Here is a 16658-nt window from a genome sequence, read left to right on the forward strand (position 1 = left end):
TTACTTGCAGTGAACTAGGATTTGCATTTTTTTAAAGGAAGGAGAACAACTCTATCTCGTTACTATATGAACTGACTGCATGCACAGCAGAGCAAAGATCATTTTCAGTAAACTCCCGCTTAGAAAATATTCTGAGGGTCTCAGTATTAGTCAGATGAAAAAAGGAAGTGTCATGCTTTACTGGAAAACAGATACAGTGGTGAGTTACAAGAGACTGTGGTGAGCCTTGGCATTGCAAGTGCATTTTGAGGAGCCCAGGTACAAATTCAGCCTAGCCCTGAGCACAGACTATCCCGTCTTGTGTTATCATCAGTAGTGTGTCAGAGGAGGTTCACAGTAGTCCCACTGCATTGAAGTTTCCCTTTAGGAGCAGAATTTGGTCCAGAGTTTGTAAAACACAGCTTATTGGAGAAGAAGAGCAAACTGCCTCCCCACATGGGTTTTTCTGTGGACAAGGTCATATTAGCCTTGTGCTGTGGCCCACTGCCATGCATCACAAACGCTTCCTTTGGTTGTTGACTAAAAATGCTGGATCTCAATGCCTCGGCTTTTCAAGCAGTGTTTGCACTCAATAAGAACTGATTTTCTCAGGCACAAACTCCTGCTCACCTGCATGGCATTGACTTGCTTCAATGTCCATAATTCACTATCCTCCAACACACAGACACTTAGACCTGAGGATGTCCGCTGGCTTTCCTTGCAATTCCTCTACCTTCCCTGTCCATGTGATTTTGGGGTGTAGTAACATGAGCTTGCTGTATTTCTTTGAGTACCTACTGGACTTTTTTATAGAAGATGACCCAATCCAAAAGCTGGTTTTGTCATGGAAGAAAGGGGCCTAAAGAGAGGGTCCGTAGTACTATGTGATACTGTAGGGATTCAGTATCAGGCAATATTAGATAATGCCCAATCTACATATAAATTCATATCTGTTATAGGTCTTTTTTTGGTCAGAGACAGTAAGAAGCTGTTAGCCATCGACCTGCTTATGTGAAATGAGTTTCCAGGCCTCTGTTCAGTTGTTCTTACCCTCACCCGTTTGATACGTGCACAAATATTTTTAAAAACTGCTTCTGGATCCAGCAGATGTAACAGGGATGATCATGATAAAAGACAGACATGGAAGTGGCTTTCAATTCTGGAGTACAGGAGGAGGAAAGCAGAAAAAGAGTTTTAGCTTTATAGGCTTTCCCAATTAGCATCCGCAGCTGAGGAAATACCGTAAGAAGTTTTCCACAAGTATTCATTAGCTGTTGGGTTTTTATAAGCTTGGTTAGACTTTGTACATTTTCTCCCACCATCCTGTCCTGTTTGCTCTTGACAAATATTCCAGCAAACATGTTTGCGAGCGGGCATGTTTGAGAAGGCTGTGAATGCTGGAGAATATTCCTGAATAGTGCCTTTAATATTCCCACTGGAAACCTGCTTCTAGGGATCGTAATGTCCCTCTGTTCAGGAGACAAACATCGCCGTGTCATACGGACATTTAACAGCCCATGAACTGGGAAGAGATCAAGAAGAGTTTTTAGAAAAGAATTTCAAATACGTATTTTTAGGCAAACGGCAATCTGCTAATAGTTCACAAATCAACATGCTGCATATGTCAAATCCCTGTCTTTTCTGTAGTGCCCCATTTCTGGCATTTAAGGTCACCGACAAATTTCGAAAGCAAACCCAAATATTTTATTTGATATTCTCCTCAATTTCAATCTGTGGAAAAAAAGAGGTGTTTAAAAAGAAATAAATCTGGTCTGTTTAGAATAGCTTCATAACATTGTTTCTTATTGACCGATCTCTAAATAAGAGACTCTTGCTCTTGACTCCTGCTTAGATGAATGATTCCTAAGGCTTTTCTTTTTGTGACAGCGATGAATTGGTCAATGTTTGTATTAAGCTTTCCTAAGTGCACTATATAAATGGGCAAAACTTCAACAATAAACAGGCTGACTGGCTCAGTGATAAATTGAAAAGCAGAGGAGGTGTGTATTTTTAGACAGAAGAATCATCATGGAAATTGTCTGATTGCCATGCATTTGGAGAAGCGCTACATGGAAAAATGCTTCAAATAGGTACCAGACATTAGCTGCTCTTAAACCAACAAGATTGCGCTTTGGAAAAAAATACTCATCAATGCCTATCTTGTCCTAAGGCTTGCCTAGGATCTAAGCATTCCTGATAGAGTTGGAAGCAAAACCTTTACAGTTCTTTAAAAATTCTTTAAGTTTCTCTTGTCATCATGGCTTGCAAGCAGGCTTGAATGGTTTACCTTTCCCCTGTATAAGAAAAGGATAAGGGCAATTAAAGATGCAAAGAAAAGGAAAGGAATCCTCCCAGCCCTTTGCATTGTTTTGTCCAGGGTTTGTGATATTATTAAAACATGAATAAGGACAACTGAATTCATAATTTTCTCTCCTGTTTGCAATGTCAGAGGGTCATATTTGTGAGTGATTGTTTCAGGTGAGGATGAATGGCATATTCATGGTGTTTCTGTCCAACAGTAAGAGGGACCCAAATTCTGTCTATGGGTAGAAGTTCAACCCTTTGTGTTTTCAGCCTGCCAGACATCAGGGCACACTGTCAGTCCCAAGAGATAATTATAAGCTTCTAAAGTCACCAGGCACATCACCACATCCACTGAAAGCCTTGCATTATTGAGCTGAAGGTGAGGTTCAGGGTCTAGAGTGGCTTCCCAGCTCTGCCCGCAGCAAACCTGCACCTCTTCTCCGAGCTGTGCAAATGAGATAGTAGTATCTGTCTCACAGGGGGTGTTAAGAAGCTTAATTCATTAGTGTTTGCAAAGTGTTTCTAGATCCTCAGATGGAAGGCTCTATAAACAGACAAAGTATTACTAATTGCCAGCTTACACTGAATCTTAAAGTGAAAATAAGGATGGCTGGAGGAAAGAGGAGGGGAATTTTCTGATGAGCTGCATCAGTCCAGTGGCTTCAAGTTAAACAATTTAAAGTTTAATTTCCCATTACCATCATCTTAAAAATCTCCATTCATTTCTATTGGTGTAATATTTGACTTCCAGTTTACTTTGGGGAAAATCAAGGCACATCTGAATCTGTCAGTGGAGCTTCTTCTACTAAAGAATAAATCATAGGCTTAATTCAGGTAATCATTCCTGAATGTATACCATGAGCTTACTTTGATTAAAAGGAATGAATCCCGATTTACAGAATATGACTTCAGTAGTGTTGTTCAATTTACGGAAAAATATATTAGAAAAACAATCTTTCACATCTTTATGGCTGAGAAGCACACCATGGTACTAATGTTCAGAGCATTTCAAAGAATGTGGGTGGGGTCTTTTGTATGGTTTAGTTTCATGGGTTTTGTCCTTTTCATTCAGCCCTAGCAGGAAAAAACAGACTGGTTTATTCAGTCCTTTCCACTTTCTGAATTTCCTGCAATACCACAGCAATGTCGTGCTTGTGTTCCTAGTTAACTTTTTGTTGTCATTTTGGAAGGTATCAGGGATCGGAATAAGTTTGGTAACATGTGTTATTTGTATTTATAAGTTGTGTTATTTATATGCAATATTCTGCAAAGCTTGATTCTTTAGGACCCAGCTCTGTAATAGATTTGTTCAAAAAGCTAGAAGAATCATAGAAATGGAAAGAAACTTACATAGCGCTCTTTCACTCTTTAAAATACACCACATTTTATTTTTTTCTCAAACCACATTGTTAAAAAAGTAGTGGATAGACATTTCCCACTTGGCCTCCAAAAGGCGAAATCCTCATCTGGTATAAATTGGCATAGCTCTATTCAAATCAGAGTGACTACATTAATTCACTCCAGCTGAGGCTCCAGCCCTTAAAACGCCAGCGAGGAGAGCGATTTTTGCACAGGATGGATTTTCGGGCAGGGTGGAAGGTTTTGCTGTGCAACTTAGTTATGTGTCTAGGCTCAGTGCTGTGGGAAACTGTCTACTTGACATCTGCAGCATGCGCCGCAAATGCTTTGGCAGTTCGAGTTAGCGCCTTTAGAATTCACAGGTTGTTTACTTTCAGCTTGAATGTGGATTTGCTTTCAGCCTCAATGGGAAATCTAACATAAGAAGTAATAGGACCAGCCATCTGTCCGAAAGGGTATGAGAATTCCTGGTTTTCAACCAATAATGGAGATCAGGGACAAGTTCACCCCCTGTGTAATCTCTGGCAAACTACTGGTGTGCTCCTTGGATTTCCAACCTGGGGCCCAATCCCTCTGGTGCAGTGTAAGCAAGCATAGATTTAGGAGATGAGACCTGTAAAATGAATGCGGTCAACACCCTTTTCCAATAGCCACTTCTACAAACAAGCGTTGTTCCAGCCCTTTCTTCCTCCACTCTGATTTACAACCCATTTTGGCATGTAAACCGTGCACCTGTGAAGCAGTCTGCTCCATCGTCGCTGAAGCCTGTGATCTCGCGGGAGCGGTAAACACCACAAGTGAATGGGAACCCCCATCTCTCGCCAGCATTTCCTGCAAGTGAATATCAATTCATGTGTTAGTCATAGGCAAGATAACGGTGTAATAACTAGCTTGATTGGGTCACTTTTTCAAAAAAGCTCAGGGCCAGATTTCTCAACTGTTCAGTACTCTTGAAAGGGTCCAGATTTTTTACTTTATTTCTTTCAAGCCAAAAGTTAAACCCATCCCTCCCTCCCACCGTCTAAACTAAGAAGCTGCACAAGAGCCAAGTTTTGACAAAAATGATCAGCATCCTGCAGCATTTAGCAGGACGCAATGAACAGATGTTCCAAAGAGCACTGCACGTGGTGGGTAATGGAGCTGCTCCCCATTCACACGTGTGGACACAAATGGAGACTTGGGCTCCCTGTACCTGTCTTGGTCACCTCCAAGAAGCATCATTGGCTTCAGTGAGAAAATACTTAGACTGTAGGTACTGTGCTGTCTGGAAGACTGTGCCCTTGCTTTGGAAGCCTGTATAGTAAAAACTCTTGGTCACACATTTTCCACTGACTTCTTCCATCATTTCTGTTGACTTGGATTGAGTTATCCTGATTTATACCAGCTAAAGACCCAAGTCTTGGTCTCCAAGCCACTTGGATGAGCTGAAGATCATTGCTTGAATAATTAATAAAAAATAGGAAAGGCAGAAAAAAAGACTACAAGAAATCATTTAGGAAGAATATCATCTGGTCTTTAACAGCAAATCATTCATCCTGTGCCACATGTGGAGTGAATGTATATGCTTTTAACCTTCCCGAGGTGAATAGTCCAGGGACATAGGATATCTGACAACATCCTTAAAAGCGCACTGGCCTGATTCTGATCTGCCTTACATACTGAGTAACATTACTTGAGATATCCTGGTGAAAATCCAACCAGAGATCAAAACCAGCCCTGCAACAGCCTTGTTTGTCCAGAGGACTTAAGCAAAACAAACTGATTTCATCCCAACAACATCATCCCCAGGCTATTTTACCTCAATTACACTCTGATTTAAGAAAACTGGAGGGCACCGGATCATGTTCAAACTGTTTTCTTTCTTCCTTCTCTATCAAATTAGGGCTACTGCAGATCCGATGAGTTTCCAGATTGGGTGGGGAAACAGAATCTCTTCTAAGTCCTTATTCTGTTTATTGATTCAATAGTATTTACTGACTAATAACCACCCAAGGCTAACAGGCTCATTTGAACTGGGAATGCTGTGATCTCACATGTTATCTATGGGAAGAATAGACAGCTTACAGATAAGTAGTCTACTTTTAGTGGGAGAACTCAGGGCTTGTAGTCCTCTCTAAGGGAAGCCAGCTTGTTTTTCTGCCAATTTTCAGGGAGTCTTCTTTTCTTTTAAAGTTTTCCCTACAATCACAGCACCGTTTTTCCTTATTTCCCTTGTATGTGTGCAGTCATGAGAACCGGGATGGCTTGAAATTAAATAAGCACAGTCCAGTCTTCAAGTCAAAGACACTGCAGCTTTAGGTTTTGCTTGGAACCAGAAGCAGAAGAGCCAAAACACTGCGTAAAAGAAGAAGAAGAAAAGCTGTTTTTGTGGTATTTTTGGCATGGGCGACTGCTCTGAGAGATACTGGAAATCATGCAAGAAGGGTCTGTTCTTAAGACATTCCCAGCCCTGCTCTGAAGACTGAGGACTTTAGATAAGCATCTGCATGTGGGGATCTTTATCCAAAACAAACCATCCAACCTTTTGTAGTTCACCCGTCACTAATAGTTCACCCCCTCTTCATCTCTCCCCATGAACTTGCGCACGCACACAGGTTCTTTGAGGCATTCCAAAAGCTTTTACTTGCTGGAAACATTTTAATTGCCCCTTGAGCAAGATTTTCTCCTCAGTGATTAAAAAGAAGAACGAAATGAAGTGCCCTGTGCTGCTGGAAGGATTTCCTCTCCTCAACCTCACCATACACATCAGGGTAACTTTCCTCCCCCTTCTCCTTTGCCACATCTTCTCTGTGTTTTGCACGACTGTTTTCTTTCTTTTTGAGCCTGGAAAAAGCCAACATCACGCCCCTCTCCCTGGCAGCGTGGGTGACAAAGACGGAGAAATCAGCACAGTGTCAGCAAGAGTTTAGCCCCACAGCTGGGACCTGAACTTTCAGCAGCAGAGCAGAGCGCTGGGTCACTGCACTGAAGCAAGCCAGATTGATACGAAGCGCTTGCTCGCCCTGGGAAGGGAAGCATCAGAAGCCGGTTGATAAAAATCTTTAGGCAACGTCTATTATGAGCTTACAGCAGCAAAGGCTGAGTTCTTCCTGAGAAAGATCACTGTGGAGTGTATATTTACTGTCGTAACCCCCAGAACAACACAATATTTGTGTGCTCGCTGCACTAAGGGAATACAGCATTGGGACAGTGTGGATTTTAGAGCTGTTGAAAGAAGAGATGGAGTGTGTGGACTCAATGTGCTGTGTACTGCGTGAAGTTTTCAGCTTTGAAGACCTGAACGATCATGTCTGCCAAGAGTTAATGTGCTTAGAAAAAGGATGCTAAAATATTCTTTCCCACTCCAGTTTGCAACTGAGAACTTGTTAGTCTGTAATATCTTTTATTTATAGTGCCTTTCGACTCAAAGGATCTGAAAGTGCCTCTATCTGGGAGTCACATCAATGAGCTACAGATACTTCTGCGTGGGGATGCTTCTAGGCGGTGCACTCCAATTGAGGTTTCAGGGTCTGCTTTGCCGTGGACACATGTGAGAGACCCAGTCTGCCTTGCCAAATGCCAGCACTTGCTACTAAAGGCTGGAGGGAAGGGCAAGAAACCCGACCTAAGCCTGGGAAATAGCAAGGGGAGAAAACAGATGTGTAAACCAGCTGGGAGAGAGGATTCAGATGGACACTGGCTGACTTTGGAAGCAGACGTTGAGAGGAACCATTGCCAATGCTGGATTACATCCTTATGCAAAGGGCCTGGGACAGTGAAACCACAACTCAGAAGAGGAGTTTTGGTGGCCCTACTTGGATATTGGTCCATCCAACCCAGCCAGCCCCAGCTGTGCTGGGATGGCCTGGAGAAAGCTCCAACATGGACCTTGTGCAGGAGACAAGTCCCGGTGGCAGAGGTGCTCCTAAGCGTACAGGCCCGGCGGCTCGGTTTAAGTGTGCAAACACACACATCCCTTAATGAGTGCAGTCACAGCAGGGCGTCTGCTTATTGTAAGTCCACTTCAGGGCCCACCCATCAGCTGCTCCACATGCAACAGCTGGCAGCGGCCGAAGGACCAGCTCCTCCATGTGGCTCCTGGCAGTTAGAGGGTGTCGTCCAGCCCTCTGCTTTCCTCCCGTGTTATACGTGCAGGCCAGGGAAGCAAAAATCGCACCAACTGACGCGTTTATGATTCCAGCTTGCGATTTCTGCTTCATCCACAGCCAGGCGAGATTTTGCCAAAATACATATTAGGCAGCTGCTCAGGACACTGCTGTTTTGTCTGTACCACCCCGAGCATGCTGTCTGTCTGTCTGTACGTCTCCTGGTCTGTCTGCGTGACCCCGCTTTCGAGCCGGTTGCGCTGCTATTCCCCAGGGCGGCCAGAGAGTTTTTGTCAAGAACCAGCCTTTTCCTGGCACGTTTGCTGGGCCTCCCAAAGGACTCATTGCTGCAGGGAGCAGAGTCACCAGGTGCCCATCTGTTTCACCATGCTCTAACTCCCGTGGCTCCCAAGGACTCCTGATTTGTCTCAGTGGACAAAGCAGTCCAACTAAGCTTATAAAAATCCCCTGGGACACCAGCGGCTGCCTATGAGGCCATACCTTGCTCTGTGTCTCCAGCCTGTCTTGTAGCTTAATGCACTCATGCCACCGTGCTAAAATCCTCAGCGCATCTTCTCTCCTCCCTCCATGTTCCTCCCAAGCCATCCGCAGCATCAGCCTCATTATATTTATTTTTTCTCCAAATCTCTTTCCTCCAGGCACCAGGCAAGGTGCATTTTGCACCACTTTATCTCCATCGTGCAGATGTCAATGTTTCAAACTCTGGTTTAATTGGAGTCATGTCACTGGCTGAAAGTTGGCTCTCTGGGGTCCTTTCCATAAAAAACACATATTTTACCTGAACCTCTTCTCTGCCTCACAACCAAACCTGTCTCCTCCCTCCTTTGTGGAGGGGGCAAGGGCTTGCACATCCTGACATGTACAAGTGTCATGTTGCCTGTTTTTAGGGCATCTCTCACTCTCTCCTTTTTCCTCAGAGAAGAGCACACATATGTTGTGTGTACATATGCATATTTTTCCCCGCTTCTTGGTCCACTGAGTGTTATATCATGTTTCACTCCCTTTGGTGCTCCTTTCAGACGTGCTGCTTTGGATTTGTGGGTGGGAGTGGGAGGGAACCCCGCTATGGACAAGCTAAGAGGGAAAAAGGGAAGAAAAAAACTGGAAAAAAGAAAAAAAAAAAGGAATAAATATTTGGGAGGAGGGTGTTTAAGAGGAGAGAAAAATAAATCAAAGCTGGTGCCAGGCTGAAACCGGCAGCTGGTTGCCAGCACAGCAGGCTGAGAAGTTGTTGGTGGAAGCTCTCAGTGCCATGTTTGGGTTGCTTAAAAAAATACACTCTCCCTCCCTCGTTATTCTGCCTCTGTTTTTCTCCCAGCCCCAGAAGCAGGAGGAGGAATTCGGTTGCCAAAGGCGAGCTTGCAGGAAGTTTGTATTTACAGCCATGCCAAGGGATGCAAACGGAGCGTGCCCTGCCCCGTGACACGTGTGTGTGTGCGCACACACGTGTGTGTCCATGAGCACTGCAGCCCGCCTGCCTGCGCTCGGGCAGCTGTGAGCTGGCTTGGAGCTGGTAGCCGTGGTGCGGGTGCGGGGGCTCTCCTCTCTGAGGAGATGCCAGTGCGTTGGCAACCATGGCACAATTTTCATTTGCCGATGTGAGGGGAGGAGGTGGGAAACCTGGGGATGGAGGAGAAAGGAGGGGGTGTGTGTGCGGAAGGTTGTAACGCTTGGCTGGAAAAATTTAGAGGAGTACAAAGGAGAGAGGGATGAAAAAGGGTGGCGGGAGGGGGCAAGGAGGCTGTGAACTGGCTGCTGTGGAGGTGGGAAGAGATTTATGTTTCCCGGGGTGGGTTCAGCGGGGCGTGGGCTGGGAGGGTGCGGGGTGCTGCGGGGAGGCTGACGGCCCCGGCGGCGAAGCGGCGGGGCTTCATTTTTTCTCCCTTTCTTTCCTCCTCCCTCCGCTGGGCGCTCGGAGGAGAAGGCAAGACAAAAAGCTGAACCGGTGCCAAGAAGGAGCTGCAGCGACTCGAAAATGGCACTCTGCGCCGCACTAATATTTCGAAGCCGGGCTGCACTGGAGAGCAGCGAAACGTGCCGGGAATGAGAATGGCCGCGGCCACGGGGCCGCCGGCTGGGCTCAGGGGCGTTCTCCCGCCTTTCCGCTTCCCCTTCTTTGCCTTTTAAATGTGACCCTCTTCTCCCCCACCGTCCACCCCTCAGACATATTTAGGGATTCTGGGAAAAACAGGGGACATTTGTTGGGGACTTGGGGTAGAGAGGGAGCAGGAGGGGGCAGTCCCTTGCACCCCGGGGCTGGTGCAGTGTGGGAAGCGCCTGACAGAAATGCTCTGCTCGTCGCCAGCTTCTGTCTCACGTGTGTCTGTTACGATGCTCGCTGGAAAGGATTTCAAGCAGAGAAGGAGCAAGTGTGCTCATCCCCTCCTGCCATCTCCCTGCTGGTGAGGGATTTTTATTTTTTAAAATTTTCTTCCTAGGAAGGAAGAGAAGACTTGATTCCCAGGGAGTTTTCTGATTGTTTTCCTGTTGCCACTCCTTCCCCTCCTCCTCACTGTCCTCCTCCTCCTCTCTCTGTACCCATAAGGCTGCTCTCGTGGCTCCGTATCCTGATGCAAGGTTACTTGTAGGACACGCGAATCTCTGCAAGGTGCAGTGTCGCCTGCGTCGGTGTTCCCCTTCGCTTCTCATTTGCTGGGGGGCGAAGCAACTTGCAGGCAGCTACACGGCTCAGCTCAGCGCCTGGTTAATGCAGTGTCAGGTCTTCGGTTGTAAAAGCCCCTTCCTGCAAGGGGCTTTTATCCTGCCTGGATAAAAACAAACAAACAAACAAACAAAGATACATAGGGCTGAAACTTCAGCGGCAGTTTATAAGGCTGATTAATTTGCAAGGGATAGGCTGGAGTTTTGCTGTGATTTTTGCCTGAAAGAAAAGGGTTTGCTCTGTGTTGGTCCCCTCTTCCCTCCATTTCTAACACAGGAAAATATATATAAAAGTACCATTTTTAATTTTTTTTTTTAATGCGATTTTGATTATTTTAAAGCCTTTTTAAAATTATTGCCAGCACAAGCATTCTTGTAGTAGTTCAATAGTTGAAGCTGAATCCAAAGATTTTCCCCCCACCACACACATGCTCCTTTATGGATCACGCTGGCATTTGGATCGGAATTTCAGGTTGTCTTTACAGAAATAGGAGACTGGAGAAAGAGAAAACCCCCATGTCTGAGTTTGAAAATGGGACCAGATCCTGTTTTAACAGCAGTTTTAGCACTCAGCCAGCAGGTCAAGTTCAAGGAGACCTTTCTGTAGCATGGGCAGAGGCTCATTAACTTGCTGCATCTCAGAAGCCTGTGGGTTGTTGGGTTGTTAGCTTGGCCCAGTTTGTAGTCCCAGGTGTGGGATGATCCCCATGACCCCTCTCTCACCTGAAAACCATGCCCTAGTATATGTCCAAACCACTTCAAATCTCACCTTTGGTTTCAGACATGTAGACCTGGTTTTGGAGCACCTAATTCTGCCCAATTGATGGCATTTGGAAAAACTGATGATTAGTGGGGAATTTAGTGACACTGTAAGGTTATATCCATCCTGCTCCTCCCACCCTCCTCTTCTCACAGCTCCTCACAGATCAGTGGTCCTTCCCCTGTGGAGGATCAAAACTCAGTCCCAAATTAACACTGATAGGATGTGCACTCATTTCTGAGGTGACACTTGCAGGTTTTGTATGGAGTAGGATGTCTGCAGTGACTGATCCCTTGCTCTTCCTCGTCTCGGCTGTACCTTGAACCATGTAGTTGCCGCAGCTCAATTTGGACTTGCAGAGGAAGTGCTGTCATCTCTTTTTTCTTCTTCTTCTTTGTCGCAAATGAGGGGTATGTAGTTCTTGGCTCAGGAAACCCCGGAGAGGATGAAGGAACCACACCAAATGTCGACAAAAGTGTTGGCCATGTAACTTGGAGTAACCTGTGTGCCATTGTACCTTCCACTTGATCCTACATTTTCTTCATGCCATATTCCAATCAGCCATTGGAAAAATGTCCCCAGGGAACTGGTGGGTTCCCAGACACTGGACACTTTTAAGATTCATCTGGACAGGGTGCTAGGACATGATGTCTAGAGTGTGCTTTTGCCAAAAAATGTTTGACCAGTTGATCCTTGAGGTCCCTTCCAACCTGGTATTCTATGATTCTATGACTCGTGAAAAAAGTATGTGCATAAGAATATGTGATTTTGTGTGCACGCGTGTGCTTGCTATTTACTTTTCAGTTGCCTATTTGGACATAATGAGATGACTTGTGTATTTAAGCTACCATCCTCACCAAGGGCACACACCATGCAGACCTTACCTGAATTTCCCAGAAGTCCTTGTTGATAATGTTGGCTGCAGCTGTGCCTCTTCCTCTGGCCACAGCCTCCTCTTTTTAACCTGAGATGCCTGACCATGGGATGCCAACCTACAAAAGCAAATGCCAGGAGTGGGGATTAAAGCCCACATCAAAGTGAGCAGAGGAGACCCTGGTGGCTGTCCCAACCTGCGATGCACCTGCACAGAGCGTGGCTCACGCTTTTGGATGTGGAGCCAGCTGGCATTTACTACTGATTTAAACCTCCTAATACTTCAGTTACCAAATAACAATTCCCAACAGATCTATGGAGAGGATCTCAAAGATGCACACAAATATTAATGCAGGCCAACAGCATCTGTGTGTGTAAAGTAGCAATGTGCTGTATGTTTTATTCAGGAAGGTAAACTGAGGACACTAAACGAAGAGACCTTCCTAAACCTTGATATTTCAAAACACAGACTTCTTATTCCTCGATATCTTGACAATGGAAGGGAGCTTGTCTATCTTGGAACAAAAATATTACTCTTGTCCTGGCCCATGTAAACTATCTGGGTAGCTTGGTCATACTTCCAAGGAGCATTGCAAGGCATTGACAGGGCATACAAATATCTTTGTTTTTATTTCTCCTTTTATAAAAGAATTGTCTTTGGATGTATTTCCCTGAAACATGATGTCTCATGAATCTTAGCTTGCTTCCTTCAAATCCTTCATCCTTTTAACACTTTATAATGAGAAATGTTGTCTGCTTGGAGTTGTTAGATAACTTGTATCTAGAAGGGTTAATCTGGAGGACTCTTCGAAGGCTATCTTTCACCCCTTCTCCCCACATCTTCTCCACTCCCAGTCTTATTTTTTTTGGATCGGTAACCTCACATTTCTGTAATCTAAATGTGCAAATGCTTTGCAGTCACGGTCCAGTAGCTGGGTTAATCTCAGACCCCTGGAGTGGCAGATGGCTGATTTGTTGCTGATTCCAGTTATAGAGAATCGTGCCACCTATTATCTTTGCACAGGCTGCTGCTTAAAAGGATGCCTTGGGCAAAATCAGTGAAAAGCAAAGCAAAGAAAACACTCTCTGATCTGCATCTCCTCAGGTGAAAACGTAAAATATTTGACCTTTTTGTGAAGGACTCGAGAGGGGGACAAAGAAGGGAGAGGAGGCAGGAGGGGAAGAATGGGAGAGGAAGATCTCATTTTCATACTAGAAATGAAGAAGCACTGGGCAGAGAGGGTTTGCCGTAGTCATGATGTTGAATCACAAGTACTTACCCTGTTTTAAATGGTTTTGCAATGCGGTAATCCTTGGCTTTGGCTCCCTGCTTTAACTCTTAAACAAAGCAGACGGGTTGGCGTCCTGTGACACCTTCCTGCTCTTCCCAAGCCTTTCCAACATGGGTTGTCATAGGAATCCATGGCTCCACTCCCTGCCATCACGGTTCATTGCATGCCCCACGGCTGACGGGGAAAGCCGTGATGGCCCTGTGACGTCGATATGCTTAACAGACCTACTTGGGAGGAGAAACCTACACATCTGTGTGGGTTAAGGAGAAGCTTGGGAGACCTTCCAAAACTCAGTGTGGCTGAGGGTAAGCCCCAGCACTGGGGGCTTAGAAAGGCCCCTTCTGGCCAGTGGTGGTGGGCATGTAGAAAGATGTAATGAAATGGAGAAGGGCATAGTGAAACTTTGGATGCTTGTGACCATTTTCTGCACAGTCATTCCCACAATCAAGGTTTTTTCTTTTCTCTTTGCTCTGGGATATGCCACAGAGTCAGATGAAGAATTTGGGAAGAGAGTGTGGGTTCCCTGTGCAGAGTCCAGTGACGAAATCTGTGAACAAGGTAAGAACAAGGGGTTATTGCTGTGAAGCTTTTTGTTTCTTCCTTTTCCCCTTTCAAACCCATTATTGCAGTGTCGAACATGAAATTTGGGATGCGTGTGGATATTCCAAGTGCTAAGCGAAAGAGTCTAAAAGATCAAGCTAAATAGAGCTTCTTTTTAATGCATGCCATTATGATGGTTTGGATTTTAGAACAGTTTGTATTGTATCCAAATGATCTATGTGTGAATAATTGTTACCAACCTCCTGACACCAGGACCTAATTAGGAAGTAAGAGCCTTAAATAGGCCATTTGCGTAGTGAGATTCCATATGTCTCCTTGTGCAATTTATTTGCTTCACTCCATTGAGATATAATGAGTATGAAACTCCTAGAACTGCCTTTGACTCTGAGGCTCTCCTCTTCGTCTCCTCTGTAGTTATAGCCCACTATTAAGAAGATAATATCTATTTCCCTTTATTCAGAAAGAAAAAACTACTGTACTGCTACTCTTATCCCAGATTGCCCAAGTTTCTCTGTTTCCAAGTTTCCAGTGGAAATAGAATGAGAAATGTCAAAACAACCTGGAGTGTAAGAAAAATGGAATGCTGTCAGAGAAAGCACAAAGAAGGTTAGGGCAGGATGATCTTGAAGGAATACTATCTACCATATCATACCTCAAAGCCCTGCTGAAAAGATAATGTGTTATTTCAATTAATGTATAGATGCAATCTGAGGAACTCAATGTGTAGATGCAATTTGAAGAGCTCTGTGTTGGTTCTGTTTGGCTTTCTTCCTGCTAGGATGCAAGGAAGGGGAAAAGGTTGGTACAAGGCTACCTGAGCTTTCTCTTAGTTTTGAATATTTATCTCAGTCTGGACCATTATGCCCTCTGGGACTCTCTGTTCATGTTATGTTGCAGAGCATGTTCTTTAAGTACGGATTCAGAAGACACCATCAATTTCCAAACACCTCTTACACGCATGACTCCATCTCATGATTCGAGCGTCTCACTTCATTCTTTTACTCCCATCCTCGTGAAGTCAGCGAAACTTAAGCGTATGATTGAGTGCCATTTTCTACTGGAATTAACTTTAATAAGTGCTGAAGGTTTTGGGTTCCGCCGCCCCTCCAAAAAAAATCAGGGCCTTATTTAGTTTCCAGTGAAAGACAGTTCCACTTGCAATGATTTTGTTTATGATAATTCACTTGCATGTTCCCTTCCAGGAATTGTCATTGCCTTCCAGAAGGGAGGTTAGTGCTGGTCCCCTCGCAGTGATAATTATAATCAGACCTGTCAGCCTTCACACAGTCTACGCTTATCACTTGCATTTAGGAGGATTTTTCCTGAAGCCTATTACCACTGCTGCTTCTTAGGGAAAAATAGTCATGATTTTTTCTGCTAATCTTTGATGGCTCTTAGCTTTGAAAGCACAGAGAGGAGCAAAATGACTGCCAGTTGCAGTTAAAGAAACTGTCTGTTTGTCCTGGTGTAAAGCTCTGCATCTGGAGAGCCAGGGAGCGGGCGAATAGTCTGGGAAAAGCTGAGGGGTTTAATTTGGTTGTGACAACTCTTCAGGTTATGTGGGAGACGCAAACCAGTGTTTTCTTTTTGAATGGTAATGCTCACAGAAACTAGCTCTGCAGACCTGCTAGACAAGGGCTTCAGGTGGCAGGTGGTTGTTGGCAGTGGTACCTTCTCTCCCTGCTGTTTTGGGCAGCCATCTGCGGCTTTGCCCGTGTGGAGCTGCTTGGCTGCAGGATGGCCAGAGAAGCGGCTGCGGTCAGTGCTGGAGGTGATGGCTGGCATCCAGGGATGGGCGCAGTGCAGGACCGATGGACCCACTGCCACTGGTACACTGCAGGACAGCGGTGACCAACTGGTGGTGGTGGTGGTGGGTAGGGTGTGACTTCGTGTTTTATTCGTCCTAGGATGTTTGAAAATTGTCCACCCTAGGGTTATTTACTGGGAAATACATCGCCCCATTTACTAGATTTTCCCCCATTTTCAGTACATTATTCCTATTGATATGCTAATAAGCCCCCTTTCTTTGCTTTCTGCTTTTTGTTAACTTTAAAAAAATAAATAATGTTTGCCATTTCATTAGTCTAAATGAGTGATGCATCTTTTAGTCCCTCCTATGTTACTACCATGCTCTTTGTAATGTTCTCAGAGATTCGGGTCCCTTGATGTTGGCAGACTTTGAGGATGGTCAGCATTTTATAGCTTTCATCGCAAAGGGGATGGTGGGGCAGTGGGAACTCTTACATTCTCCGCAGCTATGTATTTACGGTGTGCAGAGATATGATTTGCCTTTGTTTTATTTAAATTCAGTGGGAACTAGAGATTTATCAGGTGTCACTCCCTGAAGGAAGATAAATGCCACATAGAAAAGACTTCATTTATTATACAAACAGATTTGAAGGCTTTGCTGTTGCATTCTTCTGCCTGCTACATGGAGTAAAAATGCCTTGGGCTGAACAGAAACAGAGTGATACTTAGCAGTAGCATCTTATGACCTTTTGATCAGCTGAGGTCTCAAGCCACATTAGTGGACAGATTATGATGTGATGGAAAGAGGGCCAGGAATAGCCTTTTTATCATGAGATCCTTCCTGTGAATATCCTTCTTCAGTATATTCAGGTGGTTAATCACTGGGGCCAGGACAATCATTTGAAAACAGGGGAGCAAAACACTGGTACAGGCGATCCAAACTCACTCTGGTTTGCCAGCTGCAGTTGGATATTACAGCTTATGTTTTCTCCCTAATATTTTCCTACCCTCCTG

General features: G+C 44.8%; 1 protein-coding gene across 5 annotated transcripts in view; it reads left to right on the plus strand.

The window, feature by feature from the left end:
• Window positions 1-16658, plus strand: part of SETBP1 (SET binding protein 1) — a 270384-nt gene that overhangs the window by 108041 nt on the left and 145685 nt on the right. For 3 of the 5 annotated variants that reach the window (XM_054186478.1, XM_054186473.1, XM_054186475.1), the window contains one exon: window positions 13821-13892. The exons of the other annotated variants lie outside the window; for them this stretch is intronic. In XM_054186478.1, coding sequence (XP_054042453.1) covers window positions 13821-13892 — 72 coding nt within the window. The remainder of the gene's footprint in view (window positions 1-13820; window positions 13893-16658) is intronic. 5 annotated transcript variants of the gene reach the window in all.

This window comes from Rissa tridactyla, chromosome Z (assembly GCF_028500815.1).
Source record: "Rissa tridactyla isolate bRisTri1 chromosome Z, bRisTri1.patW.cur.20221130, whole genome shotgun sequence".
Classification (NCBI taxonomy): domain Eukaryota; kingdom Metazoa; phylum Chordata; class Aves; order Charadriiformes; family Laridae; genus Rissa; species Rissa tridactyla.